Source organism: Argopecten irradians, chromosome 13 (genome assembly GCF_041381155.1).
Source record: "Argopecten irradians isolate NY chromosome 13, Ai_NY, whole genome shotgun sequence".
Lineage (NCBI taxonomy): Eukaryota > Metazoa > Mollusca > Bivalvia > Pectinida > Pectinidae > Argopecten > Argopecten irradians.
The window spans coordinates 13,283,424-13,299,609 of NC_091146.1; the positions used below are offsets into that span (position 1 = coordinate 13,283,424).

Below are 16,186 nucleotides of genomic sequence, written 5' to 3' on the forward strand. Positions count from 1 at the left end.
TTAGTAGATTTGCACTCAGATCAGAGTATTCCACTATAACAGACAATGATGTATCGTCCGCAAATAATTTGATGGAACAGCTGATACTACTTATAATATCGTTAATGAAAATTCTGAATAGCAATGGAACTAGGATGGATCCTTGAGGACCACCGGCTGTAATATAAGCTAACTGAGATTGTTTACCATTAATTACTACACATTGACAACGATTAAGCAGATAATTAGAGAACCAAGAGAAAATATTTCCTGAGATACCGATAGATTTTAATTTGGATAGGAGACCCGATGCCAAATATATGTTTCACATCATTATTTCTGGCAGTACTGCCAAAATTCATTTTTAACCCTCATTTTCTTTTGTAAAATTAAAATCTATGTATTTTTGTTCTAGCAGTCATCAAACTGTTGATAAGTTTTTGCGGTGAATAACATATTTATCATCTTGATTTGTCAGTATGAAAATTAGACAAATATATCTTAAATAGATATGAAATCATTGAAAATGCTCCAGCGCTGACGAATGGTATTTTTCTCAATCAAAAACAGGAGCAGATGAATTAGTATTTATCTTTAGTTACAAAAGCTATTTACTGTACACCATTACCACTATTGAAAAGTTTAAGCTCCAAATTTGATTTCAAATTGAAAAATGATTAATTGCATCAGTAATAACAAATTCCGTCGCACTATATCCTATATGGAATGAAGTACTAATCGCGCATGGACCAAAGACAAAAAAAAAATTGTATAAATTCTTGTGTTTATTAGACATATTTATATATACACGATTTAACATTAATTATTGTTCAAAGAATGAGTATCATATATTTATGTTCTGTCGGCGGTGGAGCATCTTTAATGAATCATCAACATCCCTCATGATTGTTTTAGTTATGTAAGTATAATACACACGTTTACTGTCTTAGTGTGTTAAAAGTAATCCTTATATACCAATCGAAACCCGTGCCTCATTTTTATGAAATCATTGTGTCGCTGTTTCAGCCAATCAGAGATGTCGTTACAAACGGCGATGCCATGTTTTACGTTATGCGATGACAATGTTAAAGGCATTTTAATGCAAAGTAGTGATTATTGGTTTATGAAATTCATGATTACAATTAATTGTCTTAATATGAGCACATCGATATATATGATGCCAATATCATATACGATATCCATGCAGACATGTTGCAATAAATGGCAATGCTAACGAGGATATCGGGATAATTGATCTAGGGATTTCTGGCTCTAGTGCCCGGATGTAATTCGCCAGAAGTGTTAAGGTATCTATGTATTCAATAAGCAATATAGTATTAATTAGATTGGCTTATCTTAATATTGCCGAAATTAAAAACAGTCACTGAAGTACCCGCGAAGAAAAACCTATGTGTAAATTGATTGATTTAAGTATCCGTAATATATATAATCCTAGGTATAGTTTAACAATGTCTGGGAAAAGCCTATTGATTATGTTAATGGAAAAGATGATAATTCCATGTATATTAAATCATTTGACACTTCCAAAGTAGTATGTAGTCAGACAACATAACTGCCATATTATCAGCAATCTACTCGAACGCGCCGACTATTCCAGCTGCCATCTACGATACCTAGCTAGTCGAATGCGCAGTAACCTCACAAATGATATTTCTAATACTCATTTTCCTCGTACTAGGTAAGTTATCATCCTTTGTTTGCAGTTTTCCAAAGGATATGTGTCAATTCAACAGTCCATTAATGTTTAGGATTATATCTTATGGTATGCTTATATTTCTGGATCGGAAGACGAAGCTGTCTTGAGTTTAAAGCACTGGCATATTTAATACGTATTTTAATATATATATTGTCATTCTATCAATTTCGTTCGATAATTTCAAAACAGGCTTTAGATCGGAAAACAACTGTTGTTTAATTAGGTCAGGTTTTAACTAATGATTGCTACTCAGACAAACCTTTCTCTTTGTATTATATTCCGAATTTGCATATTGCAGAGTTATCTGCACTTGCGGGTAGGTATTGATTGTGACGTCATGTGTTTGCGAGCGTAACGTCATACATTTCGGAGAAAACGACGTGAATTGCGCTCACAACATAATGACGTAACAATTGATACCCCTACCCGCAAGGGAGCTAACTCTGTAATATGCAAAGACGGAATATACTGTGACAGTGAAGTCCGCTCTTAGAGTTTGTATAAGTTGATTACGTAAGCCTATCTCGCCATAAGAAATTCATCGCTGTCGTCGTTCTACATCAGACGCCTTCAGTCATTTTGTCCTTACCGTCACTGTCAAGTTTTAACCGACAATAGTGAATGATATTGTTTCCCTGTTTGGTTGTAGATGTTGACACGTGTGAAATTGCTTCAATGTTTGTCTTTAAACAACAATAGTGAATGATATTGTTTCGCTCTTTGGTTGTAGATGTTGACACGTGTGAAATAACGTCAATGTTTGTCTTCAACCGACAATAGTGAATTATATTGTTTCGCTCTTTGGTTGTAGATGTTGACACGTGTGAAATTACTTCAATGTTTGTCTTTAAACAACAATAGTGAATTATATTGTTTCGCTCTTTTGTTGTATACTTAATGTTGTCACATGTGAAATTACGTCAATGTTTGTCTTTAAATAACAATAGTGAATGATATTGTTTTCCCTCTTTGGTTGTAGATGTTGACACGTGTGAAATTACTTCAATGTTTGTCTTTAAACAACAATAGTGAATGATATTGTTTCGCTCTTTTGTTGTATACTTAATGTTGTCACATGTGAAATAACGTCAATGTTTGTCTTCAACCGACAATAGTGAATGATATTGTTTCGCTCTTTGGTTGTAGATGTGGACACGTGTGAAATGATTGCTTCAATGTTTGTCTTTAAACAACAATAGTGAATTATATTGTTTCGCTCTTTTGTTGTATAATTAATGTTGTCACATGTGAAATAACGTCAATGTTTGTCTTCAAACGACAATAGTGCATGATATTGTTTCGCTCTTTGTTTGTAGATGTTGACACGTGTGAAATGATTGCTTCAATGTTTGTCTTTGAACAACACTAGTGAATGATATTGTTTCGCTCTTTTGTTGTATACTTAATGTTGTCACGTGTGAAATTACTTCAATGTTTGTCTTTAAATAACAATAGTGAATGATATTGTTTTCCCTCTTTGGTTGTAGATGTTGATACATGTGAAATCACTTCAATGTATGTCTTTAAACAACAATAGTGAATGATATTGTTTCCCTCTTTGTTTGTAGATGTGGACACGTGTGAAATGATTGCTTCAATGTTTGTCTTTGAACAACACTAGTGAATGATATTGTTTCGCTCTTTTGTTGTATACTTAATGTTGTCACATGTGAAATTACTTCAATGTTTGTCTTTAAATAACAATAGTGAATGATATTGTTTTCCCTCTTTGGTTGTAGATGTTGATACGTGTGAAATTACTTCAATGTTTGTCTTTAAACAACAATAGTGAATGATATTGTTTCGCTCTTTTGTTGTATACTTAATGTTGTCACATGTGAAATTACTTCAATGTTTGTCTTTAAATAACAATAGTGAATGATATTGTTTTCCCTGTTTGGTTGTAGATGTTGATACATTTGAAATTACTTCAATGTCTGTCTTTAAATAACAATAGTGAATGATATTGTTTCCCTGTTTGGTTGTAGATGTTGATACATGTGAAATTACTTCAATGTCTGTCTTTAAATAACAATTTAATAGTGAATGAAATTGTTACCCCCATTGGATGTAGGTGTGGTCACGTGTGAGAGATATGATCTGTACTGGTCGAGGTCCCAGCACTGGTTACGAGCTAAAGAGTACTGCAATAAAACGGCTGGCTTATATACTGCAGATCATAGCGTACAGACATGGAGACACCTGGCGTCGAATGATGGAACTATCGATCACATTTACAGGTAAGTCAAATATTCTATTCATAGTATGAACATTTTGATAATCCTGTGTCATAAGAATATTTCATACTCGTATTTTTTTAAGCTTTGACGTCACTATAACATTTATTTTTAATTTAATCGGGTTTGAACGAAATTTTGTTTTCAATCTAAACTGTTTCTATAACAAAAGTTTGCAAACGAAATTTATTTCATAACCTGATGAAGTTACAACAAATAGTGTCATCAATGCTTATAATTGATTTCCCAGACTTCTTGATAAAATAAAATACGTTTACACGTAAGATTCCATTGCCTTTCCAAAGTGTTATTTTTTCCAAATCAATACGCAACGTCAATGATTCTATGGTGACGTCACGATAACGTCGAGTTTCCGCACCCTTCTGAAATGTTTTTATTTAAGCATTGAACGTCTTTCAGTTGGCATTCATATGAATGCCAACTGGGCAGAGGTAAATTTCTTAAAGCGCACTAGCGCATCATGTTGGATTTGCCTCTGTCCAGTTGGCATTCATCTTGGTTATGAATGGCAACTGAAAGACGTTCAATGCTTAACTTATATTTGGTTACAATTTTATGTCGACATACCAAGGTATTTAGCATCTATAAGGAATTAATCATTCGTTATCGTCAAGGATGGAACAGCCATTTGAACAGCCGTTTTCCATGATCACTGGAACACAATAATAATGACGTCATGATAAGCGATTGAAGTTCAAAGTCTATATAAATGGCAATTGCTTGGTAAGGTTACATAGTGGGATTGCAAATCAGAAAGCCAGAATTAGTATGAAAACAAAGAAAAATGTTATATAATAATTTTGGCTTTGACGATGTTCCTAAATTACGTTTGAACTGAATAGCCGTTTTCATGTTGTTAGTTCTGAAATGTGCATATCAATATGGTTTAATTAATGACTACGAATATCATTACTGTTTCACCAGCACTTTTATATTACGAAATGTTGTTTTGCAAACAAAGATATGCTAAAATTTACATGTTTATGATATGTGTTTCTGGTTGTGTCCTGTAGGATAACGGGATATGGACCAATAAACATATGTTCACATGGTATCTACAACATATCTACGCCCATAGACAGGCAGTGTATGAATATCATATGCAACGGGATGTCTAAACAACGCATTTGTAACAGTGATACCGTCTTATGTTATAAAGGTAACAGTCTAAACAGTTCTGTATGTAACAGTGATACCGTCTTATGTTATAAAGGTAACAGTCTAAACATCTCTGTATGTGACAGTGATACCGCCTTATGTTATAAAGGTAACAGTCTAAACAACTATGTATGTAACAGTGATAACGTCTTATGTTATAAAGGTAACAGTCTAAACATCTCTGTATGTAACAGTGATACCGTCTTATGTTATAAAGGTAACAGTCTAAACATCTCTGTATGTAACAGTGATACCGTCTTATGTTATAAAGGTAACAGTCTAAACAACTATGTATGTAACAGTGATACCGTCTTATGTTATAAAGGTAACAGTCTAAACAGTTCTGTATGTAACAGTGATACCGTCTTATGTTATAAAGGTAACAGTCTAAACAGTTCTGTATGTGACAGTGATACCGTCTTATGTTATAATGGTAACAGTCTAAACAGTTCTGTATGTAACAGTGATACCGTCTTATGTTATAAAGGTGACAGTCTAAACATCTCTGTATGTAACAGTGATACCGTCTTATGTTATAAAGGTAACAGTCTAAACATCTCTGTATGTAACAGTGATACCGTCTTATGTTATAAAGGTAACAGTCTAAACAGTTCTGTATGTAACAGTGATACCGTCTTATGTTATAAAGGTAACAGTCTAAACAGTTCTGTATGTGACAGTGATACCGCCTTATGTTATAAAGGTAACAGTCTAAACATCTCTGTATGTAACAGTGATACCGTCCTATGTGATAAAGGTGGCAGTCTAGACAGTTCTGTATGTGACAGTGATAACGTCTTATGTTATAAAGGTAACAGTCTAAACAGTTCTGTATGTAACAGTGGTACCATCTTATGTTATAAAGGTAACAGTCTAAACAGTTCTGTATGTGACAGTGATACCGCCTTATGTTATAAAGGTGGCAGTCTAAACAGTTCTGTATGTGACAGTGATATCGTCTTATGTTATAAAGGTAACAGTCAAAACAGTTCTGTATGTGACAGTGATATCGTCTTATGTTATAAAGGTAACAGTCTAAACAGTTCTGTATGTGACAGTGATACCGTCTTATGTTATAAAGGTAACAGTCTAAACAGTTCTGTATGTAGACAGTGATAACGTCTTATGTTATAAAGGTAACAGTCTAAACAACTATGTATGTAACAGTGATAACGTCTTATGTTATAAAGGTAACAGTCTAAACATCTCTGTATGTGACAGTGATACCGCCTTATGTTATAAAGGTGGCAGTCTAAACAGTTCTGTATGTGACAGTGATAACCGTCTTATGTTATAAAGGTAACACTCTAAACAGTTCTGTATGTAACAGTGATATCGTCTTATGTTATAAAGGTAACAGTCTAAACAGTTCTGTATGTGACAGTGATACCGTCTTATGTTATAATGGTAACAGTCTAAACAGTTCTGTATGTAACAGTGATACCGCCTTATGTTATAAAGGTGACAGTCTAAACAACTATGTATGTAACAGTGATAACGTCTTATGTTATAAAGGTAACAGTCTAAACATCTCTGTATGTGACAGTGATACCGTCTTATGTTATAAAGGTAACAGTCTAAACAACTATGTATGTAACAGTGATACCGTCTTATGTTATAAAGGTAACAGTCTAAACAGTTCTGTATGTAACAGTGATAACGTCTTATGTTATAAAGGTAACAGTCTAAACAGTTCTGTATGTAACAGTGATACCGTCTTATGTTATAAAGGTAACAGTCTAAAACAGTTCTGTATGTAACAGTGATAACGTCTTATGTTATAAAGGTAACAGTCTAAACATCTCTGTATGTAACAGTGATACCGTCCTATGTTATAAAGGTAACAGTCTAAACATATCTGTATGTAACAGGGATACCGTCTTATGTTATAATAAAGGTGACAGTCTAAACAGTTCTGTATGTGACAGTGATACCGTCTTATGTTATCATGGTAACAGTCTAAACAGTTCTGTATGTGACAGTGATACCGCCTTATGTTATAAAGGTAACAGTCTAAACATCTCTGTATGTGACAGTGATACCGTCCTATGTGATAAAGGTGGCAGTCTAGACAGTTCTGTATGTGACAGTGATAACGTCTTATGTTATAAAGGTAACAGTCTAAACAGTTCTGTATGTAACAGTGGTACCATCTTATGTTATAAAGGTAACAGTCTAAACAGTTCTGTATGTGACAGTGATACCGCCTTATGTTATAAAGGTGGCAGTCTAAACAGTTCTGTATGTGACAGTGATATCGTCTTATGTTATAAAGGTAACAGTCTAAACAGTTCTGTATGTGACAGTGATATCGTCTTATGTTATAAAGGTAACAGTCTAAACGGTTCTGTATGTGACAGTGATACCGTCTTATGTTATAATAGTAACAGTCTAAACAGTTCTGTATGTGACAGTGATAACGTCTTATGTTATAAAAGTAACAGTCTAAACAGTTCTGTATCTAACAGTGATACCGTCTTATGTTATAAAGGTGACAGTCTAAACAGTTCTATATGTAACAGTGAAATCGTCTTATGTTATAAAGGTGGCAGTCTAGACAGTTCTGTATGTGACAGTGATACCGTCTTATGTTATAAAGGTAACAGTCTAAACAGTTCTGTATGTGACAGTGATACCGTCTTATGTTATAAAGGTAACAGTCTAAACATCTCTGTATGTGACAGTGATACCGTCTTATGTTATAAAGGTAACAGTCTAAACATCTCTGTATGTGACAGTGATACCGTCTTATGTTATAAAGGTAACAGTCTAAACAGTTCTGTATGTGACAGTGATACCGTCTTATGTTATAAAGGTAACAGTCTAAACAGTTCTGTATGTGACAGTGATACCGTCTTATGTTATAAAGGTAACAGTCTAAACAGTTCTGTATGTGACAGTGATACCGTCTTATGTTATCATGGTAACAGTCTAAACAGTTCTGTATGTAACAGTGATACCGTCTTATGTTATAAAGGTAACAGTCTAAACAGTTCTGTATGTAACAGTGATACCGTCTTATGTTATAAAGGTAACAGTCTAAACATCTCTGTATGTAACAGTGATACCGTCTTATGTTATAAAGGTAACAGTCTAAACAACTATGTATGTAACAGTGATACCGCCTTATGTTATAAAGGTAACAGTCTAAACATCTCTGTATGTAACAGTGATACCGTCTTATGTTATAAAGGTAACAGTCTAAACAGTTCTGTATGTAACAGTGATATCGTCTTATGTTATAAAGGTAACAGTCTAAACAGTTCTGTATGTGACAGTGATACCGTCTTATGTTATAAAGGTAACAGTCTAAACAGTTCTGTATGTAACAGTGATACCGTCTTATGTTATAAAGGTAACAGTCTAAACAGTTCTGTATGTAACAGTGATACCGCCTTATGTTATAAAGGTAACAGTCTAAACAACTATGTATGTAACAGTGATACCGCCTTATGTTATAAAGGTAACAGTCTAAACAACTATGTATGTAACAGTGATACCGCCTTATGTTATAAAGGTGGCAGTCTAAACAACTATGTATGTAACAGTGATACCGCCTTATGTTATAAAGGTAACAGTCTAAACAGTTCTGTATGTGACAGTGATCTCGTCTTATTTTATAAAGGTAATAGTCAAAACAGTTGAATTTATAGTAGCTAAGTGAACATGTAGCCCTTCTTCTTTTTGAAATAAGGCACATTCTGAATTGGATAGTTACATGAATGGTATCTACGTTTAATTGACACCATCATTTTTGGGAAGAGGGTGGCCTACTTAACATTTTGATATATGGTGTAAAACTTCATCACGTTATAACATAAACCACCAGACTAGTTGTCGACTTTATTAATCTCAATAACTGCTAGGAGGTTACAGATGAACATGTTATATTTCCCCGCTGACCTCTGACCCCGTACAACAATCAAACCTCCAAACATATCATTATTCACCAAAATCTGTCGTGCACTTAAAAAAAGCCTGCTTAATTTTACATAATAAAGGTCAAATAAATATATAACTTAAAGCAATGGGTTGGTTTTTAGCTCACCTGGCCCGAAGGGCCGGTGAGCTTATGCCATGGCGCGGCGTCCGTCGTCCGTCGTCCGTCCGTCCGTCCGTCCGTCTGTCTGTCCGTCAACATTTCCTTTAAATCGCTACTAGTCATAGAGTTCTGCATGGATTGTGACCAAATTTGGCCACAAACATCCTTGGGGGAAGGGGAACAGAACTTGTATAAATTTTGGCTCTGAGCCCCTGGGGGCAGGAGGGGCGGGGCCCAATAGGGGAAATAAAGGTAAATCCTATAAATCGCTACTAGTCATAGAGTTCTGCATGGATTGTAACCAAATTTGGCCACAAGTATCCTTGGGGAAAGGGGAACAGAACTTGTATAAATTTTGGCTCTGAGCCCCCGGGGGCAGGAGGGGCGGGGCCCAATAGGGGAAATAAAGGTAAATCCTATAAATCGCTACTTTTCCTAGAGTTCTGCATGGATTGTGACCAAATTTGGCCACAAACATCCTTAGGAGAAGGGGAACAGAACTTGTATAAATTTTGGCTCTGACCCCCTGGGGGCAGGAGGGGCGGGGCCCAATATAGGAAATAAAGGTAAATCCTATAAATCGCTACTAGTCATAGAGTTCTTCATGGATTGTAACCAAATTTGGCCACAAACATTCTTTGGGGAAGGGGAACAGAACTTGTATAAATTTTGGCTCTGACCCCCCGGGGGTAGGAGGGGCGGGGCCCAATAGGGGAAATAAAGGTAAATCCTATAAATCGCTACTTGTCCTAGAGTTCTGCATGGATTGTGACCAAATTTGGTCACAAACATCCTTGTGAGAAGGGGAACAGAACTTGTATAAATTTGGCTCTGACCCCCTGGGGGCAGGAGGGGCGGGGCCCAATAGGGGAAATAAAGGTAAACCCTATAAATCGCTACTAGTCATAGAATTCTGCATGGATTGTAACCAAATTTAGCCACAAACATTCTTTGGGGAAGGGGAACAGAACTTGTATAAATTTTGGCTCTGACCCCCCAGGGGCAGGAGGGGCGGGGCCCAATAGGGGAAATAAAGGTAAATCCTATAAATCGCTACTTGTCCTAGAGTTCTGCATGGATTGTGACCAAATTTTGCCACAAACATCCTTGGGAGAAGGGGAACAGAACTTGTATAAATTTTGGCTCTGACCCCCCAGGGGCAGGAGGGGCGGGGCCCAATAGGGGAAATAAAGGTAAATCCTATAAATCGCTACTTGTCCTAGAGTTCTTCATGGATTGTGACCAAATTTGGCCACAAACATCCTTTGGAGAAGGGGAACAGAACTTGTATAAATTTTGGCTCTGACCCCCCGGGGGCAGGAGGGGCGGGGCCCAATAGGGGAAATAAAGGTAAATCCTATAAATCGCTACTAGTCATAGAATTCTGCATGGATTGTAACCAAATTTAGCCACAAACATTCTTTGGGGAAGGGGAACAGAACTTGTATAAATTTTGGCTCTGACCCCCCAGGGGCAGGAGGGGCGGGCCCAATAGGGGAAATAAAGGTAAATCCTATAAATCGCTACTTGTCCTAGAGTTCTGCATGGATTGTGACGAAATTTGGCCACAAACGTCCTTGGGAGAAGGGGAACAGAACTTGTATAAATTTTGGCTCTGACCCCCTGGGGGCAGGAGGGGCGGGGCCCAATAGGGGAAATAAAGGTAAATCCTATAAATCGCTACTTGTCATAGAGTTCTGCATGGATTATAACCAAATTTGGCCACAAACATCCTTGGGGGAAGGGGAACAGAGCTTGTATAAATTTTGGCTCTGACCCCCAGGGGGCAGGAATGGTGGGGCCCAATAGGGGAATTAGAGGTAAATATTCAAATTTCTTCAGAAAATAAACAATGAACCTGTATCCAGAATATTACTTGGCATTACAAACCAGGTGAGCGATACAGGCCCAATGGGTTGGTTTTTTCTGAACACTTTTGTTAATATTTCATTTACGTTATTTTCTCAGATAATACGACGTCTAGACCTGGTCATCCGACTGTCCAAACGTCCCCGGCAATACAAACTACTGACATTACTTCCACACAAGCGGCTTCTGTCCCCACCGTGACGTCCGAGGGTCGTACGACATCCTTTTCACTCACGTCATCTCCAACAAATGGCGTGAAAGATGGCACGTCAAGTCACAGCAGCACCACATCTGACGTCACCCTATCTCTTAGCAACATTTTCAGTGAGGTCACTCCAGCTATCAACACTGCCACTTCTGACGTCAATCATTCCTCAAACAGTACTGTCAATGACGTTTCCCAAGATCTCAATACCATGGTGTTTGACGTTACGAAATATCCCAACGATTCCGTCATCGAGATCATTCCGAAAGTTAACGTCTCCTATACTTGTGAAGAGCTCTGTTACACAAACCGAAGTCACCCTAGCCAGACTGAGTTACGAGCCATGATGGAGGAACTGACGTTGGAACTAGCTATAAACAAGACGACTCTGTCCTCTAGGAGGCGTCAATATATCAGCGTGTACGACTCGCGGCCGACAAGTGTTGCCATGGGTGGTGTGGCTGTAGCCTTTCTGATCACGTGTTTATGTGTTATAGCTGTCCCCGATATTATCTCCCTCGTCAGATACCTACAGACAGTGAAAGTCATCCGTAAGAGAATTCATCGTGTGTAATATTTTACCCTAAACTTGAATGAAATCCCGAGATCTTGAAAACATCAAAAGTTTATACACAATAAACAGTTAATGTCATACAGTTTAAGATGATCCCTTTTACCACATATATGACTGTTTCTCAATAACCAATCAATATTAAGGCCAGAATATTTACATCGTATCTTGAAAAAAGTGTGCTCTAAACTTGTTCAAAGGACAATCATAACTCCTGCTAATCGCATAGTGTCAAAAAAAACCCCAAAAAACCGTTGCAAATGCGAAACGTGAAGTTTTATTTAGTTGTTTGATTGCGGGCATGGTCTTCATATATATACCACATGCTTACTCTTATGAGGCAATATGTAAAAATTATAAGATATTTTTGTACACTCACTCCACTGTGACATAACTTCTACTTGATGAAGGTGGTTAATAAACATGGAATGTGGACGTAGATGTAGAAAGTGAAACATAATAGAATTAAGACTTAGAGAACTGCTAAAATGAAATATCTTCACTTAATGATGTTCCATAGCTGAAAATGGTATTTTTCTCTATCCTAAACAGGAGCAGACGATTTAGTATTTTTCTTCAGTTACAAAAGTTACTTAACACCATTATCACCATTGAAAAATTTGAGCTTCTAATTTTACTTCATGATAATAATAATAAAAAAATTAATTGCATCCGAAAAAAATTCATGGCACTATGTCCTATATGAAATGAAGTACTGATTGCGCATGCACCAAAGTAAAATATTTTGTTATATTATTTTTTGTGACAATGAAACGTATACACATGATTCAATACGAATTACATATGCTCTGTCGGTGGTGGACACTCTGCACAGACATGTAGATAAACTGATACACCAATATTCCTTTATCAAATGTTATGAAAACGTTATGAGTGACAATCAAACTGCTGGTTTATCCTTCAAGTAAAGAGGAAGTGACCCGTGAACGAAGATTGACGGGCGTCGACCTTTGACCCTGCCTGAAGAATCACTTTAACGACATCTGCGGTGTTCAACCTCAGTACTGCTACATTGGTACTCGTGTCATACTGCTGGTCCTGTGAATCAGTCCAAGTGTATCCGAACTCCTCACCATTAACATCTAGTATAGTCCCGACATCCTCTTCTCCGAACGTCTCCACTGACCACGTGATCTGGTACACGCCACTTACACTACATGTGAACACACCAGTCGTGTTGTCATAACAACCGCCCTCGTTGACGTAAACTTTATCGAATACCACTGGATTTGTTTCTGTATCCGAGCTTACAATGGCATAGAATGCTATGTTCTGACTGTGTTCTGAAACATAACAAAAAAGTTTTTGAAATATTTTCTGAAACGTTCAAGATACACTTGAGGCGTAGCAGTTAGAATCGTATACAAATCACGCCATCTTGCAGTATAGTCATGTAGCGAGAACGCCTGAACCAGACAGATGTATGGTGTTATTAAAGATGTAACGCCAAAATCTACCTTTCATATTCAGCGCCAAGTTTATCTGACGTCATTGCAGATTATACGAAAACGAGGCTCTACCTCATGTACAGATGGAAGAATTTGCAACAGCAACTTTCAGAGTGATTAAATTCACCTCATCCCATACCTATGCATGTTTCACAATGGAAAACCCATGTGATAAATTCCGCGTGTTACTAACTTTCGCGAATTTCACGATCCAGGTCAATTCGCAAAAGTTTAGCTTACAGTAGTGTGTTTACCTTATTTGGTGAATTGTCTTGCCTAAAAATCATTTTATCACCTCTTCAGTGGTTATGTAGTTCATTTGTTTAACGTGCGTGACTTTAGCTCAGATATGGGTACAGCGTACATATTGTACCTGCTTAATCGTATTGATCAACGATTTGTAATTACAACGTTAGCAATTAAAATACAAAACAATGACGTGGAATTTGTCAATGTGCTAAATGTTTCATAAGAAATGTAGAACAATACACTTATGCCATATTTTGCTTCTTGGTTATGTAAAAAAATTAGCCTCACTGAATTGTCCCTTTAATGTCTACATCATCTGTATTGAAAGAAATTATCATTCAATTGTTAAATTCGCTAATATTAATCTTCGCTAACTTGCTTTAAAATGAAATCGCGAAATTTAGTAGCCACGAAACACAGTTGGTATACACTATTCATATTTACCTTTTGTTTGTTCCTCGACCTTACTCCCCTGTTCACCGGGCTGATATGGCAAGGCGTCTTGCAACTTTGGCATCACATTTTCTATCAAAAATGTTTGGAGTTGTTCGTACTTGTAACGTAAATCCTGAAGGGCTTTGTTAGTAGAACCAACCTGTTGATTTAGATATTGTAACTTACTGCCGTATACGGCCATACGTCTATGTAAATTTCTGTTCTCTGTCCGTAGTAACTGCTGGTTGGTATTAATACAAGCTAAATAGGAGTTATCCCCATTTGGCCCTGGTACGGTAACTTCATTGTTAACGAGAGGCTGCGAAACAACAACACCGATAAACAGCAGATATAATAGTAAATACATCTTCTGTGTACTGTACCGTGATACACTGTAATACAGATCCCTATATACAACGCCTGACTGGTTTCGAAGACAAATGTTAAAATATTTCAGTTACAGAGCGGTTATAATCGAACTTATTCCTACCATCCACTTCGCTCGGTCTCCTTACAAATAATCGTCGAATGGCCGATTGTATTATACACCTTTATATGAAATCTGTTTTACCTGAGAAAGTATCCGACTTGACACAGAATGTGCTTACTTCCTCTATCTTACTTATAACACATTACTAACATGTCGTCGGTTTTTTACAAGCTTTTTGACTGATGGGTAATTACTATCATTACATTACTAAAACAAATGTCATATACGGTGTAAAATTTTCTATTAGCAATTGTTTGATATCTGTGTGAAACATACAAACACTAGTATAGCCAGTCAGTTTAAAAGATGTCAGTCGAGTGTGTGTGTCTTCCGACCTTGTCACTGGGTGACCGAGTCTTGACCCCACCCTTCCATCAACAATGGAGACTATCAAGTAAATATAATTTGAACAACATATGTTACCCCTACCCCTTAATTTAGCCTTTTTTCAGATTTTGCCAAGTTTTTCAAGAACAGTAGGGTAAGGTTCATCTTTCTAAATCAGACAGATAAATAGGGGTCAATGTGCTTACTTTTTTGCCCCATTTAAAGATACTCCACCGCTGACAAATGGTATTTTTTCAATATCAAAAACAGAAGCAGACGATTTAGTATTTTTCTTCAGTTACAAAAGTTACTTACTTTACACTATAACCACCAATGAAAAGTTTGAGCTTCTATTTTTACTTCAAGTTAAAAATATGAAAAATAATTAATTGCATCCCGAAAAAATTCCGTGGCACTATATCCTATATGGAATGAAGTACCGATTGCACATGCACCACAGGCGAAATAAATTATTTTACATTATTTTTTGTGTTGATTAGACATATATATACATGATTAAACACCAATTATTGTTCAAATGATGAATATCATTTCTACTCTGTCGGCGGTGGAGCATCTTTAATATCCTAATGTAACCGTGTCCAACCGTACTTTGGAGATTGCGGTTGAAGTAACGCAGAGTTTGCGGTTATCGCCGGAAGGTGATGGAAAATTGAGAGGGTAGGTCCACGAAATTGTCAAATAACGAAATTCTAGAGAATATTTAAAAAAACTGAGTCGCTCACGGATTGTAGCACACATTGAAGAATTCAAGGCATGTTTCGCATATTGTCGATGTTTTTTGTGGAGTTCAAACACTCAACGACAAAAATCGAAATAGGATTTTTTTGTAAACAAATCAAAATTTCATAATGTTTTAAGCCATATTGTTTTATATAAACACTTTCCATTTATGTGTTGATGTTCTAAAAACACCCCGAATGAATGACATTTGTTTGTGTCAAGAAATTTCCATGAAATACTGAATTGAATTTTTGAAGGATGAGGTTGCGGTTGCATAAAGTAAAAAATGGGGGTTGCGGTTTTTGGTCATTCAATAGCTATAATGGAAGGATGATATTTGCCATTTTCCATGACCTCAGAGTGGTTCGGAGATGTTTGCGTTTAATGTTATTATCACTAAGACAATCAATTAAGTTTCCGTTCCGTATTGATCAGTTTTAATATTAGCAATGGTATGTATATGTAAGAATGGTATGTCAGCTTTAACTCTTCATTTGTTATTATAAAACTGTGAAGCAACAAACAGGAAAATTATATAAAATTATCATGAAGATCATGAAGCATTTTTCACCCCACGAAACACACCCGTACCCGTTATAAAAATACATGATGTGTATTGTGTTTCTCTGTAGTCTTCGTAATAAGAGTAGGCCCTACCTAGTAGCCGCTAAAG

At 36.5% G+C, this 16,186-nt stretch overlaps 2 protein-coding genes across 2 annotated transcripts; one reads left to right on the forward strand and one right to left on the reverse strand.

Annotated features, from left to right (window-relative positions):
• Positions 1 to 1,620: 1,620 nt before the first annotated feature.
• On the forward strand, positions 1,621 to 12,131 carry LOC138306156 (uncharacterized). The gene is made up of 4 exons (XM_069246547.1): positions 1,621 to 1,678; positions 3,771 to 3,936; positions 4,968 to 5,113; positions 11,123 to 12,131. The coding sequence occupies exons 1-4, from the start codon at positions 1,645 to 1,647 to the stop codon at positions 11,800 to 11,802; spliced, it is 1,026 nt and encodes a 341-aa protein (XP_069102648.1). The 5' UTR covers positions 1,621 to 1,644; the 3' UTR covers positions 11,803 to 12,131.
• A 589-nt stretch (positions 12,132 to 12,720) lies between these two features.
• LOC138306157 (complement C1q-like protein 3) lies at positions 12,721 to 14,187 on the reverse strand. Its single transcript, XM_069246548.1, has 2 exons — positions 13,962 to 14,187; positions 12,721 to 13,103 (listed from the first exon to the last, which is right to left on the reverse strand). The coding sequence occupies exons 1-2, from the start codon at positions 14,152 to 14,154 to the stop codon at positions 12,721 to 12,723; spliced, it is 576 nt and encodes a 191-aa protein (XP_069102649.1). The 5' UTR covers positions 14,155 to 14,187.
• Positions 14,188 to 16,186: the final 1,999 nt, after the last annotated feature.

Bases quoted from the DNA above. Each gene is read 5' to 3' on its own strand.
- LOC138306157 (XM_069246548.1), bottom strand. From the start codon at position 14,154: ATGGCCGTATACGGCAGTAAGTTACAATATCTAAATCAACAGGTTGGT. The intron at 13,104-13,961 runs GTAAATATGAAT...GTTATGTTTCAG, and splicing joins GGTCGAGGAACAAACAAAAG to AACACAGTCAGAACATAGCA.
- LOC138306156 (XM_069246547.1), top strand. From the start codon at position 1,645: ATGATATTTCTAATACTCATTTTCCTCGTACTAG. The intron at 3,937-4,967 runs GTAAGTCAAATA...TGTGTCCTGTAG, and splicing joins ACTATCGATCACATTTACAG to GATAACGGGATATGGACCAA. The intron at 5,114-11,122 runs GTAACAGTCTAA...TTATTTTCTCAG, and splicing joins TACCGTCTTATGTTATAAAG to ATAATACGACGTCTAGACCT.